The sequence below is a fragment of the Sprattus sprattus genome (assembly GCF_963457725.1).
Source record: "Sprattus sprattus genome assembly, chromosome: 10".
NCBI classification, from domain to species: domain Eukaryota; kingdom Metazoa; phylum Chordata; class Actinopteri; order Clupeiformes; family Clupeidae; genus Sprattus; species Sprattus sprattus.
This window is the reverse complement of record NC_137908.1, coordinates 27,761,243-27,788,777: the sequence shown is the minus strand read 5'-3', so window position 1 is coordinate 27,788,777 and position 27,535 is coordinate 27,761,243. Positions and strand designations below refer to the sequence as shown.

Sequence of the window (27,535 nt, the reverse complement as noted above, 5' to 3'; positions counted from 1 at the left end):
CAGCCACAATGCTAATCTTCAAATGCTACCAGGATGTGGTGTAGATGCTAATATTCATGTAAAAGATGGAAGTATAAAATGTGCTGGACACAGTAATGGTGAAGTTATACATAAAAGGTCTGTTTAATTTCCTGATACAAAATATTACTTTTGTACAGCAAAAAAAGGAAAAAACAATATTATATTCATCAATATTTACATAAAAGAATATTATACTATTGAACTGAATTATCATCAAGCGTATTATTACTAATATACAGTATTGTTTATATAGAAAAAGGAGGTAGGATAAACTGCTTCATATCAAATTGCCAAATTACACAGTTAATTAGTTATTTCTTTTAACAGCTTTGCCTGAAAAGTCCAAGAGAAAGAGGGCAAAAAAAAAACATTTAAATAATGCAGCTTATTCTCATGAAGACATAAAGATAGAGGGGCAAAAGGAACTAAACATGCCAAGAATACTCTCAAATACCTAATAAAGGAAGCACAATTAGAAATTCGCTCTGTCTCTCACACACACTTATAATCAAGGTTCACCTAAACATAAAGAATTGAAAATAATTAGCGTGCCGTGAGAGAGCAACCTGCTCCTCTTTGCCGTGAGGTTTGAGAGGTTCTTAAGGCAACCACTGGTCTCTGGATCCGTGGACCAGCCGACCCTCAGCACTGTGCCCCCTACACATCACAAGATGTGCTCTCCAGCCAAACCCAATGCATGCATATAACACACTAATCAAGAGCAAACAATCAGAGCAAATAATTATAATAATAATAATAATAATAATAATAATAATATCAAGTATTTTTCAGTGTCCCATTACTTCATTACTGCTAAAGACCCTAAAGAACATACTCAAGGAAAAGGAGAGTAGACATCTCTTTCCAATGGAGCATATCTGTCTTGCCTGGTGGACTGCATAGTGCCAATGGCTGTAGTGAGTGCTTACTGGAGCATTTGTTTCCAACAGTTATCAGCCTGGTGAAACTGAACTACTGAGGGCCAAAACAAATGGCTTCAAAAAGATACTCTTCCAGTTTGAAGAAGAATTGAAGAAGATTGGGGTAAAGTGGCGAACAGGTTCACACAACAGTCAAGCCTTCATTGATTTGAGTTAAAAATAAGGAATCAAAGCCGTTTGATAGGATGTTGTCTGTTTTTCGATATGCTCCTATGTGACTTGGACTTGGAGAGGCCGGTTAACCACCTCCAAACGAAGCCAGAGGAAATCTTCCTTCAGATCAGAATCAACAGAAGTATATACAGCCTGGGTATATTCACCCCATCAACAATTTGGCATTCAAAGAGACGCATGTCAATGCCAATCTGCAGTGCTGCAGCAGCCTCAAAGGAAAATGGCTACCAGTGAGAAGAAAAAAATGTAATCTGTGGAACGCTTAAAAGTCTTTAAAAAAAAAAAAACAACGGTCTTAAAAGCCAGTAAAAAAATTGTTGGCATATGTTAGTGGGTATAAATGAAACAACCAGATGTGTCTGTAGACATGGCATTCAAATTGGTATGTCACTTTTGTCAAATAAAACACATGATCTTTGACCATGATCAGTAAGGAAGAGGAAAGATCAGTTTTGGGCAGTGTTAGAAAAGTCATAGGCCAGTGGTGTGGACAGTGCAGACAGACAGGGAGGGGGGTATGGACGGGCCAATCAGTGAACCCCATTCATGATGTGCTTGTGGTGTATGCCCAGGCCGTTGAGCTCGTCGTTGTTGTGCTGTGGGGGCGAGATATCCTCCTCCGACAGCCGCGCGTGCTTGCGGATCTCCTCCAGGGTGTAGTCCTGCAGGATGGAGCCGTTCTCAAACACAGTGACCAGCATATCCTGAGAGAGAGAGACAGAGAGACAGAGACAGAGAGAGAGAGACGGAGGGGGTTTGAGTTTTATCTGAGGGTAATGAATGCGGGAGAAAGCTCAAATACTCAGCAGATTTCCCCATATCATGAACTAAAATAGATCTTTCCAAGGAAGCTCCAATGGCTTGCAAAAGTATTCAATAATCTTCTGACACTCCTGTCCTTCCTTGCCATGCTTTCTGAAAACAAACAAGTTATGAAATGGGCAAAAGCTCTCTATTCTATATCAAGCCAATCAAGTGTAAGAATGGGAACCAAAACAACAATAGTAGTCAATCACTAGGCAGTTTGATCAGTATTTGAGAGTCTACTCTAGCTTATGTGACTGTTTTGTTCTATAAATTCCTAAAGGATCAAACTTTTTTAGGTAGTCTGACATGCCTTGATGTTTTTGTATATTTTCTCTAACTAAAAAAACAGTGATGCACAAGTGGCATATATGTAGAAGATTAAAGGTTTCTGGGGGTGTCCTTTAAAAAAAAAATCCCACCGGTAGGAAGGTTAGCCTACAAAGAAGCAATGACGTGGATTCAGCATTCCTCCTGCTCCGAGGATCCTTATGAGCAGAAATGGGCTAAAGGTATGTCATAGACTATGGTAATCCTGACTGTATGCTGACATGTATTTGTATGTATGTTTCAGTTGAAACTTTGTATAACAGAACTAAAGGCGTATCTGGCTAGATTGTTCTACACCCACAAAATGTCTGGCAACTGTTTTTGTAATGTTAATCACCTTTTAGGTGTAACTAGGGCCTTGACGTAATGCGTTTTAAAAGTAGGTAAGTGTTAACAATGGCAACATCGGTGCTTAAATGCTTAAGTGAGAAAAAGTCTCCAAGTTGATGTCAAACCACCGCCATTTTCTTTATTTTTTGTAACCTACAATAAATAAAGCATGCTTCCAGTCAATGGAAAAATGGCTTCTCCCCACCGGCGATTGTTGTTGTTTACGATTTTCTATCAGTTCTCACCACACAACGACATCTCATCTTTGCTCCTTGAATGTCGATATGTAATGGTATGGAGCTATTGAAACTTACTACGTGTAAAAAAGACTAGAAATTGAATGTTTATTTTTCATTGAATGTTTACATAAAGTTGCACTGGGTGCCTTTAAGATGTGGGAAAGGGTTTTTATAGTCATAAGACCTAAGTAGAGCTTTCTGGCCAATCCTCAAAGCAGTACATGTGGTGTAAATCTAACCCTGTCCATGCCTTTAGAAACAAATCCCAATTGTGAATTATGGCAAAGGTAAAATCATGATGTGGGGATTTTAATTCTACACAATATCACAAGAAAACCTGAGCAGTCTGTTGTAAAACCAGGGCTGGGAGAGGGATTGCCTACTAGTAGGGACAGGGCTAAAATCACAACGCAGTGGCTCAATGCTGAAGTAGCTCACAGGAGAGAATCGGTGTTCAAAGTTAATATAATTGATTTAAACAATAGTATTTGAATTTAAAAGCAAAAAAAGATGACAACCTCATACTTTAGGAGCAGTACTGGCATCTTACATCTATTCGCTTGTGCGTGCGTGCGTTGAGTTATGTGTGTGTGTCCTTGTGTCCGTGTGTCCGTGTGTGTGCATCTATGTATCTGTACAGGATGTAGAATGGCCAGGAGCAGCACTGGCATATTACATCTATTCGTGTGTATGTGTATTAGGGATGCAATGGCACACGATATTTAGAACACCCCCTTTGGTTCAATCCTCACACGTGAACTGCAGTATTAACATATATATGTCTTTTTCGTTTCATTTGCAAAAATATGCTTATTGCACTGCAGACTGCATCCACGTTGTACTTTCTGATCCATTTAATTAAATCCATCAATTGAATGGGTTATTCCTTGGCCCAGGCCAAACCATTTCACTAAGTTTCATGGAAATCAAGCCAGTAGTATTTGCATAATCCTGTTTACAAACAGACAAACTGCACCGAAAACAAAACCTCCTTGGCGGAGGAAATAGCGAAAGCAGTGGGAGTATTTATAGCCAAAGATTTGAAGCCATATTTGGTGGCTACTGACTTATTATATTATTATTAACCTGATGGAAAGAAAGATGAGCCGCGGTTATGTGTCTCCATCTCTCTCTATCAAGGTATTTGTGTGTGTGTGTGTGTGCGCGTGCGTGTGTGTGTGTGTGTGTGTGTGTGTGTGTAAAGCTGAGAAATGTTCTTTGCCGGGTCGGCCACGAGGGGCTCACCTCCTCTGGCTTGCCCGCGCCGCGTTCCACCGTCTCGATGAAGCCTTCGGAGTTCTTGCGCAGAGACAGGCGACCCCGTTTGGAACCTTTGGACGGGTCCGTCACTGGCTGCTTGTACACATCCATCTGTAAGTAAGAAAGTAAGGTGTCAGTACCCACCAATGAATGTCTGCGCACCCATCTCCCCTATGACTCTATGCTTCGCATCAAATTCACAGAAATATCACTGAGGTATTCCCAGAGTGAGAGCTCTGACAGATGGAAGGAATCCAACCTCAGCTGCTGAGCTTCTGCTGCAGCAGACATATCTCTCAAGGCCCCAGTCAATGACTGAATCAATAATTACGAGCATCACACCAGCCGTATTAACACTTTTTAGTCTTTGCAGCACTGGTACTAGACAGATAGGGACTGTGGGGAGAGAGAGAGCTACTTTCAATGTTCATCTGTGAATGGGAGATTTAGCGCTATGCCAATATGTTCTTCCCCCCACACAAGCACTTATGCAGCACTCGTCTTGTGTGCTGTTCAGCAGGAGGTGACGAGAGCACAGCGTCTGGAGAGAACTTGTCTTGGTATGGTGTTGTGGCACGAGAGTCAAGAAATGAGGCCTTCACTCACCCCCTTGCCGTTGCTCTCCACATAGCTGCACTTGAAGGCGCAGTTGAGCGTGTCTCTGTTGAGCTTCTGCATGAGGGCACTGCCACAGCCGAAGAACACGTTCTCCGCGCTGTAGCCCTCGTCACTCAGCTTCACCAAAATCTGTCCCGACGAATCAAAGAGGAGTGTTAGCTCTGAGGGAGCCGTGATTGGAGGGTCGGTCCACATAAATGTAGTCCCTGCATAGGATGTGTCATTACTCCAGTAAACAGCAGAGGAGCTGTTGAGCTAGGACTGGAGTGAGTCCATCCATCATGGATTCCAGAGTCAATGGGTCATTTTCTCAGAATTATATTACCATTATATCAACATACAAAAAATATACATGATCTGAGTAAGCCTGTTGGCCAGATCGACATGACCTAATATATACACCTTGTTGTACACAAAACTTCTCCAAGGCAAAACTCAAATGTACCGATCTGGCACGCCATCATTACATGATTTGTAAAAATACAGCAGAAAGCATATCCAAAATACTGTTTCAAATTAAACCCAAAATGTCAACAGGGACAAATGAGAACAAAGACACACACTTCTGGGTGTTATTTCATCCTCACCTCCTCGATAGACTTCAGATCAATGCCGTCACCCTGGATGATGCGCAGGTAGGGTGGCAGCACTTTGTAGCCTATTGAATTTAAAGAGCAGCCAAAGCACTCCTCCAGAATCTTTATCACCTGGTGAGAGTGAGGGGGGGGAGAGAGAAAGGGGTGAGAGAGAGAGAGAGAGGGTGGGAGAGAGAGAGAGAGACGTTAGACTTTCACATCTCATGATATATGAAAAAAAAAAAAAAAACACTTGACAAGATCAGGGGGAAATCGATGAGTCACGCAGCTAAAAATATCACTCCTTCCTCAACGGCTGGCAGACATGCCTTCCAAAAGCCTTCCTGTCTGTCGATCAATTAGTGATGTGTGATCCCATTGCACCTGTGGTATTAAAGTATTGAACTCGTTTTCTTCTTGAGCAAAGGAAAGACTAAAAGTAGCCTTAAACACATGCAGGTGCAGGTGAAGAGGCTCTGCCTACCCCAGGCAGTCTCACACTGTTGGTGTGAACCGTTGTAAGGGTGAATACTTTTGGTCTGTAGTTGGTCTTATAGTTTATTATGTATCTGTCTGATATGAAGTTACCAGAGCTACAGACAGACCCTGGCCCACTGTAGTCTACTCTGTCCCGTGTGCTCAGCGCTAGGCCTGCTCCGGTGCCCACCTCCAGCAGGGTCTCAGCGGGGTCTCCTGAGTCGGGCCGGATGACGAGGGTGGAGTCCTCGCTGCGCTCCATCACGCGCTCCTTCAGCTTGTCGCCCCAGATGTGCTTGCAGGCCTTGAAAATGTCGTAGCTATCGCTGACCACGGCCAAAGGCCCGGTCGGGAACTGGTCCAACAGGCTTTCATAGGCCTCCTTCTCACGGTTCCTTCCCCATGAGATGATGGTGCTACAGACAGGACAGAGGCAGACAGACAGACAAAGAGAGAGAGAGAGAGAGAGAGAGAAAAGAGTGGATAAGGTGGAAGATGGTGGGCTTTAGTCATCCTTCCTTTAAATCAATCACCCATAAGATCTGATGTGATCACACAGTCATTTAATAACGCTTTGGCTAATTACGCTTAGTTGGGCCTGATTCCATATTCATCAGGATCACAGTGGAAAAACAATACCTTTCACAGCCCAATTACGAGTTCACACCTGTGCTAAATTGTGTCAACTACTGTGATATCTCCCAGAATAATTAAACTTACAAAAAACTGCCATACTAATTTCAAAGGTGTTGCAGTTCATCTACACATGTTCCTCTGTTTGAGAAAGTGGGCCCAGGTGTGCATATGTGTGTGTGTGTGTGTGTGTGCCTGTGTGTGTTCGGTGTGTGCATGTGCGTGTGCGTGTGCGGGTGTGTTTGTGTGTGGTCCCCTCACCTGTGCTCGGCGGCAGGGATGGAGAAGCCGGCCATGGGGCAGCTGTAGTAACGCTGGGCCATGAGGAGCCCCGCCACTGTGTCTGTGCTGCAGAAGTTCACCAGGTGGGCTGCTCCACCCAGAGCAGCTGACTATGAACACACAAGCACACACACACACACACACACGCACACGCACACGCACACGCAGACGCACACACACACACACACACACATACACACACACACACACACACACACACACACACACACACACAGAGGAAGGTACAGGTCAAAATACTGTAAAACAGATAGAAATGGGAGCCATCTCCTGATCCGTCTGTGAACCACACCAACAGAGTTACTCCTGGGTACCGCAGGCCTTTGGTGTGTGTGGAAAAGTGAAATCCCCTTTCCACCTTGAGCGTCCACATGAACTCATTTACTCACGTTGCCCCGCAGACGCGGGAGAAAGAGACTTACTCTCATTGCCGCAGGAGCAGAAGAGAGAGACAGAGAGAGAGAGAGACATTGAACTCACGCACGCACACACACACACACACACACACACACACACACACACACACACACACACACACACCCACGCATAGCAATGACTATCGCTAGCTACCCATACTATGCAGCTGTGTGCATGATGGGCTGCGAGAGTTTGCCGCGAGTTCGGCTTTGAACGCAATTGTTTGTTGGCAACGCCATTGTTTGTTTGCAACGCGGTAAAACCGCAATATGAACTGAAAGCATAATTCACCTATGTCACTGTTCACCTGTTTATTGTCATTACATCCATTATCATGTCATCTCACCTTTACTCTCTGTTTCAGCATACGATCCCGGTGAATACATCCATACAGACACTCACATTCACTCCCGCACTACTGTTTGCTTGCGGAAGTGCGCGCCGCTAATGGGTGATATTTTTCCACGTCCCACAGGGGAGGGAGATGGGCATTATCAGGAGGGGTGTTTGATGTGATGTTTGTTAATATCATGAGTGTTATGTGTAAATCGTGTAATTAGGGTGAATGCATGATTATGGCAACAGTTGTGAACTTTGTGGTGGATTAATGTATTTATGAATGTTATATATGATGATCATTGTAGGACTAATGCGGGGAGAGTTACCCCACTAAGATGGTTATATCCAATTGGATCTTATTGGTCCAATCTAGCCAAATGGGCAGCCTTATTTAAACCTGCCTCATTCCTTTGGCAGGGGGAGAGAGGAGAAGTACTGACTTGATGTTAGGTGAAGTACATGCTTTGTGAAAGACTTATGGAATACTGTTGCTTTGTGATCTATACTAGTGACCTAGTTTCAAGTGCTGTTTAAGTACGGATTAATGTTTGTTTGTTTTTGTATATGTTTGGTGTTGGAACCAAGTAAACCCAGAGATCTATTTTTGTACAAAACGAATCATCTTGTGGACCGTGGTTTGGTACTCTTCACCACTAAAATTTCAGTTGCCACATCCCAATAACGTGGGGTGACCGAGCTGTCCCCCACAGTGTGCTTGAAACACAGTTTTGTAAAGGTACATCAAGAACACACCATCTGGCAACACAGACACAGAGCTTATGTTCCCTCTTCTGTCTTTACTCCTATCTGAAATGCGCTTATATGTGAAGACGCCACAAGCTTTTCCCTCCATCTCTTTTCTCGTTTTTCGCAACTTACTCATTCCATTTCTCAAAAGTGCAGGAACCCCAGTGACACTCTCACCGCTCCTCACCTCCATTAGAATGGCAGCCATCACGGCAGATGCCATCATCCAGTGGCTGTTATCAGCGGTCGCTGCTATGTGCAGCTAGCAGAGGAGATTACAGTCCTAACCTTCAACCTCACACTGTTTAAAAGGCTATATTAGTGGCAGATGAAAGCAAATCCCTATTCCCACACAGAAATGGTGTCTGTCAATCAAACTGAGTAAATAGGCGCAGTCTGCCAGGTGCTAAAGAGCGCTGCAAGGCGGCCATCTGATGTTAAGACATTTTGTGGCAAAGGTAATTGCAAATAATTAGCCATTGGACCCAATAAAGGATAATGATAATAGTGGCAATGAAGACAGCGATAATAATAACCTTGAGAGTCATCTTCTCTCAGAGCCTCAGCCATAATAGAGGACGCACTCACGCATAGACACACACACACACACACACACACACAGAGACACCGACACAGACATAAATCGTGACCATTTCCCGCAACTTCACTTTCACTTTCACTTCAACCGGGGTGGTGACATGGGAAATCTCAGCTGCAGAATAGAATAGCCACTGCTGGCGGTGGAGGAGAAAACAGGGACGAGAAACATCAGTCACCCCTTGATGTCACTGGATCAATAAGCCATATGGGGGACCAGTCTGACACGGCCTCAGAAAAGATCGATACCATCCCCATCCTGTCCAACCTTAAGAAAACCATCACCCTTCGACTACAGGCAAGAGCAATGCCTTGCAGAAAAGCCTTGCAGTAAAAGGCCAAGGGTGCTTCCCTTAAAGGAATACCATTAGGACTGGAGTACAAATACATGTGTGGCCTACTTCAATAAACTGTAAGCAACTGTTGCATCACTTCCAGAAAAGATTCCTGTGGATAGCCTGCAGATATATAGATATATAGATGACTTGGATGCTCAATTTCCAATTTCCATTTGATCAGAAGGGCAGCGGCTATCTCCAGTCACGCTTCACCTGGCTCTTCCAAAGCGCTGATGTAAGTGGAGGTGACAGTGCTGACCTTTTTCAGCACACACGTTCTCAAACCAAGTGATGTCTGAGGGGGCCACCGCACAACGGACCCAGCCAGACAACCACAGGCACAGGCGGCCCCACAGTGGAAAACACTTCTCTCAAACTGGACTGCTGAGGTAGTTAAGCAAGGCTGAATGAACGCAAGTAATCAAAATAATTCTAAAAAACTATTATGAAGTAGTACTGCCTGCTGAATAGTCTTAATGCTTTATAAAGAGGGCGTAGCATTAGCCTTGGTCAGTCTTGCGCACTGCCAAAAGGTCAGATCGTATCTCTCTGTGAAACCGCTCCCTGCTGTGTGTGTGTGTGTGTGTGTGTCCCTGGATTTTATTTCATGTATTATTCCGTCCTATTTTTAAATAATGTTTGGTTTACTGTTCTCTTAGGAAGCCTCTTTGTGGATGTGAAGCAGATGAAAAGTAAACTGAACATGCGAGTGTAACTCGGCCTGTTCACAAACTAGACAACGCTATAGCTATAACACATATAATACATCTATATCACACGTTAAATAAGCAAATGAGTATAAAAGCGAGGGTGACCTCATATGAAGGTATTTTTGACATTTCTCTCACATTCTTAAACTTTGAATTCAGTCAAAGTTGCCTAGAAACACGTCAGCTGGTTTTACGGAGAAACAAGACGAAAAAAAGTGTGTTGTGTGTGTGTGTGTGTGTGTGGGGGGGGGGGGATGATGGGACATTGCTAGCGATGGGTTCCTTACCTCCTGAGAAGACACTCCCCGGTATCCAAAGTCGTGCAGCTTGAAGTCAAGGCCCTCCAGGCCGCCCGAGGTGGCCTTCAGGTGCTTGGCCAGGATCTTCTTGAACTCTCGAGAGATCGTCGCCACGGTGATGGGGTACCACATCTGCACCAGCATGGTCTGGAGAAAGAGAAAGAGAAAGTAGGGAGGCAGGGGAAAAAGGGCAGTGAGTCCTAAGTGCGTGAGAGAGTGTGTGTGTGTGTGTGTGTGTGTGTGTGTGTAGATTGTGCATTGTGTGTGTAATAGACAGACAGAGAGCAGAGCAAAGCCAGTCAGGGCATTGGTGTCAGGGGGCGAGCCATGGGATGGTTCGGCTGGTGGTGATCAGGAGACCAATAGGGCAGCAGTCCAGCTGATTAGCCGGCCACCAGAATCATCACTGACCTCATTTGGCTAATTACAGCCAACTGACTGCGTCTGGGAGCTGCAGCGCTAGCCAGACTATTACAACAGAACCCCCCCCCACGCCCACACACACACACACACACACACACACGCACACACACACACACACACACAATGCTGCACTTTACAGCCTCTAGGCACACACTGGGCTGACAAGTTCTATCAGCTACCATTGGCTGGCTGCGCCCTCACAGATTGTAAAAAAATGCATTAAACTAAAGGCCAAAGGCATTTCCGTTATAATGTTTTTAATGGTATGAATATCTTTCCTGGCTTTGATAAGATCCTGCTATGTTTTAAAGGCATACAATTTTTGAGCACTCATAAACACTCATAAACAGACATGGATAGAGTACCTCAACGTAATTGGTGAGCCAGAAGAAGTCCGGATCAGTGTTCTCAACAGTGAAAAGGACGTTTCCTCTCGGAATGATCTTCCCTTCAGGAACGGCTTTAATCCGGATGGGAAGGCGACCATCATATTTCTGACAGAGACAACAAGAGAGAAAACACAGGAATCACTTTTCGGTAGTCTTATTTTACTAGGCACAGACAAATGTGTAGGAGTGTTATTACTGAGTGCCTGCCATCCACCGTAAGAAGTCTTGCTCTTACCTCCAGAACTCTCCTCCAACCATCTTCATCAAACACCTTCTGTCTAAAGTGCATCTGGAAGAACAGTTTTGCCTCCTGAATCTTCTCCTCTGTGATGACACGACCTGATGACGGGGATAAGAGGCAAAGAAAAAAGGCTTCAAGGGAATATCACCCAATTAACCCCAAGCACATCCCTGCCACAGCTGAGCAAGATTATTTTTCCTACAGCATACTAGCATTATTTTTCCACCAGCTTCTCTGCTTGCACCTTCAACGGCAACATTAAACCAGGACAACTTTAAAGGATTAACCAGTTCCAAACAAAGCAACCAATGGCTCATCTGGGGGGTTGGGATGTGGAAGGGGCTTGCTGAGAACAAGAAAATCCCTGCTGACATAGCAAAGAGGGTTCCCATCAGGTCTTCAAATACAGAACTGGGGGGGGGGGGGGGGGGGGGGGTCTTTTAAAGGTCCTAAGGGCCAAAAGATCAGGACACTAGGGTGCTCAGAGGTCAGAGATCCACACATGCTCTCAGTATGTTCCGCCTCTCAGTGTTCACATCAAAACTGTCTTGTACTGAAATAATCTCTGGAGTGCTTTCTGTCTTCATAAAAACACAACTCGTAAATGAATAATATCAGTATCTCACTGAAAGGATTTTCATACAGAATTACTCTAACTCATTTGTGATCATTTTCATGAATTCTTTGGGGTGAAATTATACTAAGAGCCTATATATATACAGCGGGTAAAATAAGTATTGAACACGTCACCATTTTTCTCAGTAAATATATTTCCAAAGGTGCTACTGACATGACATTTTCACCAATCCATACATACAAAGAAACCAAAACAAATAAGTTATATTACAAAAATATATAACGGTAATAATAAAAAAATATAGCTGCAAGCAGCGATGGCGGTTTCCTCCTCCAGACATTGCGAACCAGGGAAAAATGTATTTTTGTGACAATTTGTCACTGTATAGAAAAATCCATGCTGCAGACTTGCCAATGGGATATTACATTTCAAATGCATTACTTTGAAGATCCTCAAGGGCCATGGCTTCAAGCTAAGAGTGAGAAGGGGTGTGGTCATCCCTAAATTTCCTTAAATGATGTGTGTGTGTGCTTGCGCGTGTTAAAGGAGCCTGTCCCTGTCCCTGTGTGTGTGTGTGTGTGTGTGTGTGTGTGTGTGTGTGTGTGTGTGTGTGTGTGTGTGTGTGTGTGTGTGTGTGTGTGTGTGTGTGTGAGAGAGAATCTGGAGCACACACGCAGGCAAGACCAGAGGGGCAGGGGCAGAGAGGCAGACTTGAGAAACACCCTAGCAATTAGCCAAGCATGCGTATTTCAAATATTCACCAAAAATCTACTTTTCATCTTACAGTCAAATTTTTTTCAGATTTGTGTTCTAAACATTCTCAAGTGTCTTCACATGAACTTGTGATTCAATCAGAGTATCACTTTTTGACCTGTTGATGTGTAAAGCATTGTTTTAGCGTTAACAATCTATCCAATTTGCTTTATATCAATCATTTTTCAAGATATGAAGTTGCCTTTGCACATGGCAACATGTTGTAGTGTCTTCCAGTGACATATCAAGTTTGGTGTTGATTTGTCAAAGATTTGCCAAGATATGACCTCACTTCCTGTTTGGCGACTTTTCTGCTGAATTTGAGTGGCTGTACCGGACAAACGGTTGTGAGGATCAAAATTCTAAAAAGTAACTTTTGTGAGGCTAGGTCTGAAGATCATCTCTGGTGATTTTGAAGAAGATTTGCCAAAAATTGTAGGAGGAGTAGGCTTTCAAAGGTTTTTGATAAAACCGGAAATAGCGGAAATCTATATAACCGGAAATTGACGCCATGGGGTGGGTTTAATTCGTCTTGATCCAGGGAATCCAATGGTACCTCACTTATGAAAATCGGTCATACGGTTCAAAAGTTGCGTGTGTTACAAAAGTCCAACTTTGACCTGTTGGTGGCGCTAGAGTGGTCTAATGAGAGCCATGAAAATTGGTGTGAATAAAGAAGGGACTGTCCTTAATGAGTGTGCCAAATTTCACAAAAAGTTACCATATGGTTCTAGGGGCTGCCATTGACTCCCATTGCAGCAACATAATAATAATAGGAAAGCCTACAATAACAATAGGTTACCTCCTACCGGAGGAAACCTAATGATACAGGGGGAAAGTATTGAACACATGAAGAAGGGGAGGTGCAAAAAGGCATGGAAAGCCAAGACAAGAGCTGAAATCTATCAGTAATTTGAAAGCAATCCGGCCCCTTGAGAGTGCAAATTTATATCAGCTGTTTCAGTCCCAATTGATGGCCTTTTAAAAGGTGTATCATTACCAAGGTGTCACACAAGAAACATCTCATGATGGGTAAAAGTAAAGAGCTCTCTCAACACCTTTGCAACCTTATTGTTGCAAAACATACTGATGTAATTGTGTACAGACGCATTTCTAAACTTCCTATTGTTCCAGTAAGCACTGTTGGGGCCATAATCCGGAAGTGGAAAGAACGTAATTTCACCATAAACTGGCCATGACCAAGTGCTCCTCGCAGGATTTGCAAAGGAGTAAAAAGAATGATCAGAGTTGTCCAAGAGCCAAGGACCACTTGTGGAAAGCTTTAGAAAGAACTGGAATTAGCAGGTACAATTATTTCAAAGAAAACAATAAGTAATGCACTCAACCACCATGGCCTGTATGCACGCTCACCACGCAAGACTCCATTGCTTAAGATAAAGCATGTTGAAGTATGTTGAAGTTTGCTACACAACATTTGGACAAGCCTGTGAAATACTGGGAGAATATACAGTCGTGGCCAAAAGTTTTGAGAATGACACAAATATGCATTTTCACAAAGTTTGCTGCTTCAGTGTGTTTAGATATTTTTGTCAGATGTTACTATGGAAGGCTGAAGTATAATTAAAAAGATTTAATAAGTGTCACTGGCTTTTATTGGCAATTACATAAAGTTAATGCAAAAAGTCAATATGTGCAGTTTTGACCCTTCTTTTTCAAGACCTCTGCAATCCGCCCTGGCATGCTGTCAATTAACTTCTGGGCCACATCCTGACTGATGGCGGCCCATTCTTGCATAATCAATGCTTGGAGTTTGTCAGAAATTGTTTTTTTTTGTTTGTCCACCCGCCTCTTGAGGATTGACCACAAGTTCTCAATGGGATTAAGGTCTGGGGAGTTTCCTGGCCAATGGACCCAAAATATCAATGTTTTGTTCCCCGAGCCACTTAGTTATCACTTTTGCCTTATGGCAAGGTGCTCCATCATGCTGGGAAAGGCATTGTTCATCACCAAACTGTTCCTGGATGGTTGGGAGAAGTGGCTCTCGGAGGATGTTTTGGTCCAGCAAGCGCCAGGACCGTCTCCTAAACATGATTCAGCTGCAGGATCGGGTCACCTCCAGCACAGAGCTTGCTCAGGAATGGCAGCAGGCAGGTGTGAGTGCATCTGCGTGCCCAGTGAGGCGAAGACTTTTGGAGGATGGCCTGGTGTCAAGAAGGGCAGCAAAGAAGCCATTCTCTCCAGGAAAAACATCAGGGACAGACTCATATTCTGCAAAAGGTACAGGGATTGAACTGCTGAGGACTGGGGTAAAGTAATTTTCACTGATGAATCCCCTTTCCGATTGTTTGGGGCATTTGCAAATAAGCTTATCCGGAGAAGACAAGGTGAGAGCTACCATCAGTCCTGTGTCAAGCCAACAGTAAAGCATCCTTAGACCCTTCATGTGTGGGGTTGCTCCTCAGCCAAGGGAGTGGGCTCGCTCATAATTTTGCCTAAGAACACAGCCATGAATAAAGAATGGTACCAGAACATCCTCCGAGAGCCACTTCTCCCAACCATCCAGGAACAGTTTGGTGATGAACAATGCCTTTCCCAGCATGATGGAGCACCTTGCCATAAGGCAAAAGTGATAACTAAGTGGCTCTGGGAACAAAACATTGATATTTTGGGTCCATTGGCCAGGAAACTCCCCAGACCTTTATCCCATTGAGAACTTGTGGTCAATCCTCAAGAGGCCGGTGGACAAACAAAAAAAACAATTTCTGACAAACTCCAAGCATTGATTATGCAAGAATGGGCCGCCATCAGTCAGGATGTGGCCCAGAAGTTAATTGACAGCATGCCAGGGCGGATTGCAGAGGTCTTGAAAAAGAAGGGTCAAAACTGCACATATTGACTTTTTGCATTAACTTCATGTAATTGCCAATAAAAGCCAGTGACACTTATTAAATCTTTTTAATTATACTTCAGCCTTCCATAGTAACATCTGACAAAAATATCTAAACACACTGAAGCAGCAAACTTTGTGAAAATGCATATTTGTGTCATTCTCAAAACTTTTGGCCACGACTGTAGTCTGGTCAGATGAGAGCAAAATTTAACTCTTTGGATGCCATAATGCACACAATGTTTGGAGGAGAAATGGCATTGCACATCATCCCAATAGTGAAGTTTGGAGGTTGGAACATCATGGTGTGGGGCTGCTTTTCAGCATACGGTACTGGCAAACGCCATACAATTGAAGGAAGGATGAATGGAAAAATGTACCGAGACATTCTTAATAAAATCTGCTGCCATCTACCAGGATGATGAAGATGAAACGAGGGTGGACATTTCAGCAAGACAATGACCAGCCAAGGAAATTCTCAATTGGTTTCAGAGAAAGGAAATAAAGATGCTAGAATCACCTGTCTTGAATCCAATTGAAAATCTATGGAAAGAACTGAAGATCAGAGTTCATAGAAGAGGCCAAGGGAACTTCAAGATTTGAGGACCGTTTGTGTGGAAGAATGGTCCATACTCACACCTGAGCAATGCATACAACTAGTTTCTCCATACAGGAAGTGTCTAAAAGTTGTTATTACCTACAAATGCTTTTGTACAAAGTATTAAATAAATATCAGTAAGCTTGTTCAATACTTTTTCCCTGTGTCATTTCACATTATTAGACATAACTTAATTTCTGAACTAATTTGTTTTGGTTCCTTTGTATGTTTGGATTACCTGGGTTGTTACCAACATCTGGTGAAAATTTCATGTCAATAGCACCTTTGGAAAAATATTTACTGAGAAAAATGGTGACGTGTTCAATACTTATTTTACCCGCTGTATATACACAAGTTAGACATTTTACAGCCATTGGTTTTACTCAACAACCTGTTTATTATAGACATAGAGGTCTGGTTGAGAGGAGTGGTAACTCATCAGAGTACGTCATCAGAGTACGTCTGGAAACGTTTTTGAGTGCTTTTAGCATGAACTTTTATTTCAGGCATTGCATAGTATGGAATGGCAGGGTATGGTATGTAGCCCTGTTAGTCATATCAACAGGACGTGTTTGATCGATGTCGACCACATGCTCACACACTGCTCTCCGGTCACCCTAAGCGGCAGTGACGCAACTGATGACAGCCAAATGGGCCACTACTGACCTGCCAGATATTTTTTGAGGAGGTACTGCAGGCCGAAGAACACCACCTCATGGAACTGGGCATCCTTCCGGCGCCGGCACTCGAAGTATGAGTAAACTTTACTCACGTTGGGTGGATACTGTTTGTAGTGTGTGACCTAGAACGACAGAGGAGACGCACAAGGCTCAAAGAGGTGACCAAACCTAAACAAAGCCTTTCGATTTCTTTGGTATGTGCTAGTTACTAAAGGATTCCTCAAAAGAAAAGCATATAGAAAATAAACAAACAAAAACCAACAAACCAAAATCAAGTCCACCACATAAAGGCATGTCACTGACACAGGCAGGTGTTAGGCCTACTAGATGATTCTGTGCCCCACTTCAGCATTTAGCCTAGATAACCTTTGGAATTCACCTTCAAAGATTTCCATGACTCTACTCCAGACTTGTAATGCAGTCTTAATTCAGAGACTGCATTAATGTTAAACATGCCTTACGAGTTAAGGATCCTGCTGCATATTTCTTTAATCAATAAAATGAAAAATTAAGTGTTTTACAGCTAAAAAAAAAGTTTTTTAGGTTGTACTTACACTTTTATGCTAGAAGCTTTTGACCCAGTTTCCAAAATATTAGCTATAAGATGTCACTACAACAAGCTACATCAAGTTTTCCTCTGTTTTTCTGACATGGTTTGGTCTGTCTTCAAAATTAGTTTTAAATCCTGATGTAACATTTACAAAATTCAAAATTGGACCCCGATGATCGCATCTTGAAGCTTTATTTAAACTTATTATTATGACAGTGTATGCCTCTGTTCTGTTGTACATTTGTGTTTTTTTCAAACATATTCTTGCCTTCAACTAATAATCCTACATGTATATATCACAAATGGCATGTAAATAAATGCCAAGAACATTTATACAATAAAGCTCATATTGTTGCATATGTAAATTTCACAAAATGCTCAGATTTAGCACAAGAATATGCCTGTTATAAAGTCACACTCACGCTCATATTCACTACACAGGTCTCCAGACAACAGAATGCCACTCACAGACCTGATTCACACCCGATCAGTGTACAGCCGCCCCATCCACAAAATATAGTTCCTTAAATGTTCCACACAGAACAGGACAAAAACATTTTGTCTATTTTTGCCAGAAACGTTATCAACAAGTTATCACACTAAGGATAACATATCTTTTCATTTCATTTCCTCATTCTCTCTGCGGCTGCTGCCGTCAGTCGTATTATGCAACTATGTAGTACGTCTAGTCTAGTTAAGACGAGAAGAACGTAACGAAAAGTTTACTGTCCCATCATTAGTCCTGCAGTAGGGGGCACTAATTTGCCCGAGACAAAAAAATGTTTTGGAGGAAGGGAGAGAAATGTACATGTTTGGTCCATACACAAGGCCTCCTTTGTGCTCTCTCAGACTGAAATTTGATAATAAAGAGCCACTACTCCTTCAGTTGTATATACAGGCCACAATTAACACAGCAATCAACAAAGCAGAGCTCTCGTGTGATCCTATCCTACACCCTCTGTTCTCCTTGATGTTCTATGGCAGTTGCATGAGGGCTTCCATTTATTTTGCCAACAGAGCTTGGGAAGCTGGCAATGCTGATTGAAGCACATTAAGTGCCACATGAGCAGAATTAAGGGGACTCTGTGCCTTTGATTTCTCATGGCCAACGTCAGCACAGCCAGCTGACCAAAACTCCCTGAGTTCTAGAGAGCAAGGACTCAGAACTGGGCAGACCACAGTAATGTAAGGGCTCCTAGGAAGATGTGTCTTTCAGGGTGACTGGTTGACCCACTTTCCGCAGATCCCTGAAATTTATAGGGGCTATCACTCTCCAACAACACGACCACTATCCCATAAATCAAGCAAAAAATAAAGTCTTAATTTAGTTAAAAGCTCATAATGCTCATAAACTTAGGCCTAAACATAAACTTACTGCCATACAACAAAGGCTTATGTAAAGGAAAGGCTCAAATAGCCTATCATTATTTTATCATTAAAGTAGGCCTAATGTAGGTTTTTTTCTGTAAACTCTTCCCTTTGCAGTCTCCAAAGCAGAGCATGAGCTATAGCCAATTGAGTTTAATCAGTGAACCACTAATTTGCAGCTAGGGTCAAAGTCAGTTTAATTTGACTGCATGGATTGCATCACCATGGTAATGTCATAAAAGTTGAAGGTCAAAGAGAACACACACACTTATATATTTTATGTATTTTTTTTACATCTAAGACCATCCTCCATGGATACTGACCCTAATACTAGTTCACCCAGTAAGCATAATTCGCGTAATTTGTTACATTTGCATTTTAAGATATCCCTTAGTCCCTAAATCCAAACAAACTTAAAACTTGAAGTTAACTGGTCCCTTTATTAGCTCAACATGTGTAACTGTGGCAATAATGGAGGCTCTGAAACTTCCATAAATATTCGAAAGCAGCATAGGCCTAATGCTTCAGCCCAAAAATCCATGAGATTTAGACTGACTGTTAGATAGTTACATTGTTTTTTTTGTTTTTGTAATCATCACACCTTGTTAATCGATATATTTGGACATCTGAGGTGTCCTACCATCCTACATAAACATAAGACTTCTGTATGTTATGGCTCTAATTTTATACAAAGGTTAACTATTTCTCATGTCACATGATACATCTCATTATGTCACATCATCAGATGTTATGCATTTAGTGCTTTGTGTTTTATGGCAAGTTTCCCCTACACGGGTGAATATAGCCTTCATATCTCTAAGTTATGTCTTCCCCCTTTAAAAACCCCAACAACAATACCAAGGTCATAATTATGCAGACGTGAACAGAAACAGAAAACAAAACCGTGGCATATGTGCAGTTTCAGGAAATACTAGTTCTAGATCAGTTCCTATGAATTTAGACTTGATTCATTCAAGTCTTAATTCTTAGGAACTGATGTAGAACTAGTATTTCCTGAAACTGCACATATTCCAGTGGGCTGGTATGCTTCTATACAGCGGTCACTTATGCAAGTGGGGTAGTGCCCAAATCCCATTGCTATGAATTACATAACAGATACATGTGTTGAACCACATGTCCATCTGGTGATAAAGATAACCTGATCTTGGCACAGGGGGGGAATTGTGTTCATGTGCAGTACATGATTGCTTTTAGTTGGCTTTCAGTTTTTCTCTTTTCTTTTCCATTCCACCCTCAGTGAAACTATAACTTTAGACTGAGCTGATGAAATCTCTGATTGCGGACTAGGGCAAAGTCTGAATTAATTATCTAACTTGTGATAGGACAACAGTTGTTGCCATTCAGAGAGAGCTGAGAGTGAACATCATTGGCACAGAAAGCTGGCTGACATTTTGCATGCTGATGTTCTGGGTCACTAGGAATCATCCTTTGCCATTTAACTCGGATCACAAAAAACCTGGATGACTTCTTCCAATTACATGTGACCTTTTTCAGCGCCCGGTGACCTCTCACAGTCTTAAAGCGATATTGGCTAAAAGAATGTATTACAGATCAAGTAGTTATGTAGGCTGTTCTTGTTTAACCTGGTCACTGAATGAAGGGTGACAACAAACAAAGCCCGTACTCACTGTAATTCGACCAGTGTCGAGACACGTAGGTTTCTAGAGGCAGATTGATCCCTATTACTGATTCCAAATACTGAGCCTGACATCAAAGTCTGAACAACTGACAACAATAACATGCGATGTCTTTTCAAGAAAGCCCATACAACATGGAGATATGCGAGTGTCTTCAAAGCATAAAGGAGCTGGCCTAAGGTTAACTAATGTCAAATGGCAACATGACACTAGACACGTCCTGTAGTGGAAGTTCTGCGTAGTATCTTAAATTACAGCCAGCGAGTTCAGAAGACGTTAAAATATTAACGCACGTGCTCTCAATTATATAAGAGTTTATTCAGAGATAAAATACTTCAATTTAAAATCACAATTTCACTTTCGTTAAACACAGTTTCGTTTCTAAGCAAAGCCCAGGCTGAATAGCTTCACTTCCAATTCAGCACAAGCTCCACCCACCACTGCTTTTCAATGAGTGGAGTTAGCTAGCTACTAGCGACCGCTAATTTAACTTCTACCACAGGTCTATCAATGCATTGGTCTGCTATCTAGCTAGGTTTATTTAAAGCTCATCTGAAATATATTCTAGCTTGTAGATCGTGTCCATATATACGTGTAAAGAAGCTAATTATGTTAGCAATGTCGTAATCTGGCTTGTTCTTTCCAGCTAACTAGCTACCGTAACCTAGACTGGCTGGCTTGCTAGCTGCCCATAACATTTGTTTTCATCTGAAAGGTCGAACCGATAGGGTAGCGGGTCCAACTGGGTACGTATCGCTTTGTGGTCTTATCAGCCAAAGTTCAGAAATAACTCACCTTGTAGGAGTCGGTAGCCAACAAAAAATTAAAATCCTGTGTTGCCATATCTGCCGTGTAATTCAGACCAAGTTGACCTACTCGTTAGTGTCGCTACTTATACTGCGTCTTTAGACGGAAAATGAAGCGGCAATCTCTCTTGGTATGTTAAATCACTTCCAAGCGTTCAGGAACAACGTGTTATACTAAAGTAGTTTGACAACTTGGTAGTCTTAAAAAGAACTCAACTGCTGCAGTGCATTCACACAGTAGGCGCATCTCTAGTTGAATAGGCAACTTGGGGGTGGGAGAGGGGGCAGGGCCAACCAGATGTATTGAGAGCACGTGACAAGCTAGTACACGAGTGTTGTGACGCCAGAGGGTGGCTGTGTCAACTTCGAAGCCGGTCTGTTCAATAAGGCTACTTTTTGCGCAACTTTACCGATTTCTACGTCCTGAGAGATCTTACAGCAACTGATATTAGCAAAGTTAAAGTGGGAAATGTTACCCGCCTTCTCATTTTACTTATCAGTGAGCAGCAAACTGAATTGGCAAGCACCATGGTGTACGTGTTAGATTCCGAGCTTGGTTATCTGGCTCCAGGCCAGCTGTTTCAATTTTTCGTACTCGAAAGTGAAACCGTGTTATGCTGTGCTCCTCAGTGTGGCCGAATGATCGTTTCTCTGGAAGATGCTTACGTGCATTTCCCCTGAGTGACACACCCATAAAATCCTGTTGAATAGCCTACTTCAAGGAACCCCGCGACAACGTGTAGGCTATCTAACCCTCTTTTCTTAAATCAACGAATCACTGTCGAACGCACTGGCGAGCACAGATGTGTCAATATAGGCTACATGAGTGATTTTATCCTGATAGTCGATGTCTAAGAATAGCCTGGGCTTAGCCTACTATCCACGATGTGCAGAAATTGATCATGGGAGGAGTTAAAGAAACGAAATTATCTGAAAAACCGCGTTGTCAATGTTTTTTTCATAGGCATAGCCTACGCCAAAGTTAATTATGTAGATTACATCGATGTTCCCAATCAAGGCATTCGCTCTAAACAAACAACCAAATAACCCACCTAAAGCCTCTCCCGAAGAACATGGCTCCTAATTCCAAAATGACATAGCCAGCCGTGATACAAAGCGCACCTCCCCACACAAAACATGACCAGTTGTTTGATTGAGGTCTAGGCTACTGTTTTTATTTTGTTTATTTGTTTAAAAATATATATTTTACTATAACCCCAATCCAAAGAACCAATCTGCAACAATAAGCCACCCGAACTATAGCCTAACAGTTTTTGGAACATTGTCTAAATCCAAATATCCTGCTTACATATCTAGCCCTGAAGCCTATATAGCGCACCTCCCCCAAAACATGACCAGTCGTTTGAATATGGTCTACTGTTTTTATTTATTTTGTTTGTTTGTTTGTTTTAAAAACAATGTTTGACTATATCCCCAATCCAAAATAACCAATCTTCAACAATATGCCACCCGAACTATAACAGTTGTTAGAAGAACAATGTCTAGCCTTAGGCCTACTCATGTCTAACTCATGCTCGATGTTTGCATCTAAAAACTTTTAAGCTCTTACTTCTCGCATAGAAAGTGACAGGTTGGTGAAGCAATTTTGTTTCCGCGGAAACAACATCAACGAATGAACCCCATTCAACCCCACCCCCAAACCCGACAATATGATTCTCCAGTTCAGAACCATGGTCAGCTCCTGCTGCTCTCCCCCAGGAAGTAGCCATCGTCAGCGCACAATTGACAAACCACGGCAGGAAACACAGAAACTCGATAGCAAAACAGGGCTCTGAAAAGAGGGTTTCTCTCTTTACATCCCTCCCCTCTGTGTAGTATCTCCCAGCAAATCCCCGGCGGTGACTGGAGAGTTAAAACGCCGAAGAGACGTAGCAGCAATAATTTCATTCGGTAGGGGTGTTGGTGTCGGTGCGACCAGTCTCACTAGGCTCGCCCACCGTAAGTATCAGTTATATTGCATTTATGTATCTCTTGAAGAGTTGTGATTCTTCAATGTATGATATTTACTTGGAACTGCGCAATTTTAATCACTTTTCTGTGTTGCCAGATCAGATGCAACTGGTCTTCCACACTTTAGACTCTACTCCGTCTTTTTCTGTTTAAAATGTGTGGGTTTGCATTTGTTTTATATCTAGACTAGACGTCCTTTAATTTCAATCAAAATGCTGGACCCATCTTCAAGCGAGGAGGAAGCAGATGAGATAGTGGAAGAGGAGCGCAAAGTAGTGGCAGCACCCAAGGCTGGCGCCCGCGTCTCTCCAAGTCGGACCAGCGAGAGCACTGGGAGCTTACAACCCAGTCGGAGTAGCAATGTCCGTCCGTCAAGTCCAAGCCCTTCGGTGGCGAACGAGAAGGAGAAGGAAGATTTGGAAAAGATGCAAAGAGAAGAGGAAGAGCGAAAGAAGAGGCTACAGCTCTATGTCTTTGTCATGCGCTGCATCGCTTACCCTTTCAATGCTAAACAACCAACCGACATGGCAAGACGACAACAAAAGGTAAGAAACCCAAGAAAATAAATAATCTTTATAAATAAAGCAGTGCCAACAAATACAACACGTATGTGGTAATGAACAAGCCCCAATAATGGAGGAGACAATCCATGATTCTTCATAAGTCTGCCATTTTGAACCCCCCTCCTCATTATCACTGCCACCAGTTGGTTTCACTTCTCAACATATCACAATGATTCCCTGGTGACAATAGGCTACGAGAATTCACCATGCATTTGATAAAAAATATATAGCAGGAATTTTGTAAATTTGATAGGTTTATGAAACGTATTATTTCTTTCTTGTAAGAACCTCACCTGTTGTCTACACTAACGAAACGCCGGTTGAGAAAATGAAATACTTCATTGTCAACTGTAACGTTACTGTATCTAGGAGCAAAGTGGCGTCAGTGTAAATGATAACGCGCTTGAAAACTTTCTCTTTTGTTATCAAGCAATCCATTATTGGGTAGGTCTACTTTGGCTGAGTTGACCCTCAGTAAGGATTGTATATTTCCTTTGTGGACAGGAAGCCTGTGACGGTTAATTACCTCACCAATTTCCCTGTGCAAAATGTCAGATGTTTAATTTGCGCTTTTACTCATAGCTAAGGCTACCCTTTAGGTGGCGCTTGGTGAAGTCGGACTGAATGGGCATCCCAGTAGAAAATGGGCTAGCCTTAATGTAATGAGTTTTAGTAACATCTTCAATGGTGTAATTCATTTTATCGTCAAGTGTATAGACAGTCTGAAACCAGCACCCCCTTGCTTTGTGAATCACAGTCAATCAAGTAAGACATTTTTATTTAATTTTGGTTGAAAGGATCCAGTTTATCCTGACAAGCTCATCATGCGAAATGCCTTCGTATCAACCATGCTATGTCCGGCAAAATGACACACACATTGGACTATTAACATTCTACACTCTTGAAATAAGAATATTTTTTTACCCCAAACATAGCAGGAAATAAATACTGGTTTTATTGGATACAGTTTCAATAAAAGGTAGGCTATACAATACTTTATTACACTGCCACCTTGATTTAAGCATGTGAACCTGTTAAACCACACTGTAATGTTGATCTGAATATTGAGCAGACAGACTACATATCAGTACGAGTTGTGACAAGCAATACATGATTGCTGATACAATTTTCTTTCAATACAACAGTTTTCAGTTTCTTTTTGGCTCAGTGAATGACTGTGCTGAACTAGTCAAAGGCTCAGCCTTAATGTGTAGCAGCAAATCCCAACTGACACTTTGAAATGGAAATACAGTTGTGAGATATTGATAATTACTAGCTGTTGATTATTGTTGTTATTATTATGTATATGTTTTTTAAACTATTGGTAATTGATGGCACCCTCTGTATTACTGGCTAACTGTCATCATTGTGACTGCATCAGCGGCACTGAAATCAGACGCCTTATATATTATTCCCTCTCCGGATTTTATGATGAAATGCAAGGCATGGTTTTAAATGGATTTTATGGCCCTCCTGGGGTTTGCTGATCCTCAGAAGATAGTATACAAGCATGTTATTGTCTGACTACAGACACATGCCCCATGACTTATGAACATCCCAATGATCCCGTTGACTGAGGGAAGATCAGTGGGTAGAATAATGTTTGGTGCGAGAGTTCAATGCAACTTCAACTAGTAAGCAACAGGTATATCAGAGAAAGACCTTAATCCACTATATTCCAACCACACAAGAAGAACAACATAGTACAATGAACATTGTTTGGCCTCTTGTTTAACAAATCTTCCCCTGTTGTTTTGGTGACTGCTACCAGAAGGCTTGTTTTCATGCTGGCGTGGTCTTTGGAGACTGTGGCAGGGAGAGGGGGGGGGGGGGGTCTCTCTCTGGACGACCATGTGTAGAAGCCATGAAAAAAATGTAGTTGATCTCTCCCCAGAGTGAATGTTTTCTAGAAATGAAAAAAACATCTTTGATCACCACTCAGGGTGACTCTTTGTGTGTCTGTGTGTGTGTTCATGATGTAATCTTTTGAAAAGCATGAATTAAGTTTGCTCCCACCTAAAAGTGGCAGCTGAATATGATTTATCGTTATTATTAGTCTGCAACAAGGCTGCCCAGTATATCACCCTATTACTTAATCTTAATCTAACATTTTGAGTCAGTGTAGCCACTGACCTCATACACATGCAACATACCAAACTGTTTTCATCCCTACAGAGAGAAATGTCTTTGTAAGTTCTTCATAAAGATGTTTACCATTCAGAACAGATGCTGTTTCATCTTTCATTCAAGTGAAATATTCAAAGCAGCTCTGTTGCATTGCCCACTTAAAAAAAAAAAGAGATAAAGAAGAAAACCCCACACCGATTACATATGCCTGAACCTTGCCTCTCATTTAGCCCAAAGAGGGAGGCGCCAGGCCAGGGGAAACAATGGCCTTGCCTCCTCTCATCCTCACATATATTCCATATTGTAAAGCTTGAGTCTCGCCTTAGGCTGGATCCAGGTGAGAAGGCAAAACAATCTACCATCTGGCTGGTGCTGCTCAACAATTGGCATGATGAAATTAGCCTGGCACCTTGATGGCACTCCTCAGCCTCGCCAGCCAATCATGGAGAGCGCTGTGGAGAAAACAACCCACAACAGGTCGACATTGTGATGTACAGCTCACACATACAACCAGTCCTTCGCATATACTGTCAGCAAGGCAAATACCTTTAATATGTTGCAGTGCAGAGCTGTGCTACATCTTTGTTTCTCACATTTTGGTGTGATGATGAGGTAATACCCTATAAAGTCCAATGACTTTAATCTTTCTGCTTAATTTCTACTCCACAAAAATGGTAAAACATTGAAACTATTCTTTAAAAGTATCTGTTAGGGCCTTAGATTCAATTTGTGTGTGTTGCAAGGCAGGTGTGTGAAGAGGGTATGAAGGCAAGATTACGTGGGCAGGTCTAATCGAATCATCTATGGTTAATGACAGAGAACAGTATTCATGTGGCACTGAGAGTTGGCCGTAATCAGACCTTGTAAAGGAGTGAGAGACATGTGAAGCAACCATGTAAAACTATGGCCCAGCTGTCTCAGACCTATTAACCTCCTGAGGGAAATCCTTGGGCCGGTGCCATTCATCCTCCAAGATGCAATGGAAATGTGCTGTCTGGAGAAAGAGTGGCAGTGTGCACCAGGGACACAGGAAGTTAAACTAGTTTGGCTTTTTATGTTTTCTTTTGTTAAGTTTGTTGGGACTAAGGAGGGTTGTTGTTGCAATTAATTAACATGGATGGGTCTCTCAGATCTTTTCAGACATAACTTAAGTACCACCTGCTCTCACTATCCCTATTTGATTACCGACCTGCCATTATGTGTCTGTTGCAGTTGTTAAGTTGCTATCATTAGTGAGTAGCTGATTTTTGTCATGAGCTACTGTGTTATGGTTATGTTCCTAAACTCTTTAGTGAAACAGAAACCTGAACACAACATGTCTGTAGTGGCTGTGTGCGCGAATGTGCGTATGTGTGTGTGTGTGTGTGTGTGAGAGTGTGTTTGTGTGTGTGCGTGTTTGTGTGCGTGTTTGTGTGTGTGTGTGTGTGTGTGTGTGTGTGTGTGTGTGTGCGCGCGCTGCTGAACATTTGTACAGGCGCTGTCTTCACTCATTCCAAAAAAAGCAGGATGAGATCATGAATTATTGATGGCGACAAAGTTCTCACACTTAATGATGAGCAGGGCCATGTTAGGTGTCTTACTGCACAGCCAGTGGTGGCCCCACAGTGCAGGAAAAGAAGACAGGGCTTAATTAAAGTGATGTCTGACAGTGATCACTCTATCCTTGCATTTTATTAACGCGCGCACACACACACACACACACACACACACACACACACACACACACACACACACACACACACACACACACACACACACACACACACACACACACACACACACACACACACACACACACACACACACACACACACACACACACACACACACACAT

The 27,535-nt window shown here is 42.5% G+C and overlaps 2 protein-coding genes across 4 annotated transcripts in view; one reads left to right on the top strand and one right to left on the bottom strand.

The window, feature by feature from the left end:
- Positions 1-99: 99 nt before the first annotated feature.
- On the bottom strand, positions 100-21,258 carry nampt2 (nicotinamide phosphoribosyltransferase 2). Its single transcript, XM_080845903.1, has 11 exons — positions 21,030-21,258; positions 16,645-16,780; positions 11,197-11,300; positions 10,938-11,066; positions 10,138-10,296; positions 6,664-6,794; positions 5,960-6,185; positions 5,305-5,424; positions 4,706-4,846; positions 4,085-4,210; positions 100-1,840 (listed from the first exon to the last, which is right to left on the bottom strand). Exons 1-11 carry the CDS (start codon positions 21,075-21,077, stop codon positions 1,667-1,669), a joined length of 1,494 nt encoding a protein of 497 aa, XP_080702029.1. The 5' UTR covers positions 21,078-21,258; the 3' UTR covers positions 100-1,666.
- Positions 21,259-23,223: 1,965 nt separating this feature from the next.
- The window catches only part of cadpsa (Ca2+-dependent activator protein for secretion a), a gene marked incomplete at both ends in the record, with an annotated part of 109,526 nt that continues 105,214 nt past the window's right edge, over positions 23,224-27,535 (top strand). For all 3 annotated transcript variants that reach the window (XM_080845572.1, XM_080845570.1, XM_080845571.1), the window contains one exon: positions 23,224-23,556. In XM_080845572.1, the coding sequence (XP_080701698.1) occupies positions 23,224-23,556 (333 nt within the window). The remainder of the gene's footprint in view (positions 23,557-27,535) is intronic.

Excerpts from the sequence above, each read along its gene's own strand:
- nampt2 (XM_080845903.1), bottom strand. The coding sequence starts at position 21,077 with ATGGCAACACAGGATTTTAATTTTTTGTTGGCTACCGACTCCTACAAG. Across the intron at positions 6,795-10,137 it reads GGGGAGTGTCTTCTCAGGAG|TCAGCTGCTCTGGGTGGAGC; the intron begins GTAAGGAACCCA and ends GTGTGTTCATAG. Across the intron at positions 4,847-5,304 it reads ATCTGAAGTCTATCGAGGAG|ATTTTGGTGAAGCTGAGTGA; the intron begins GTGAGGATGAAA and ends TCGTCGGGACAG.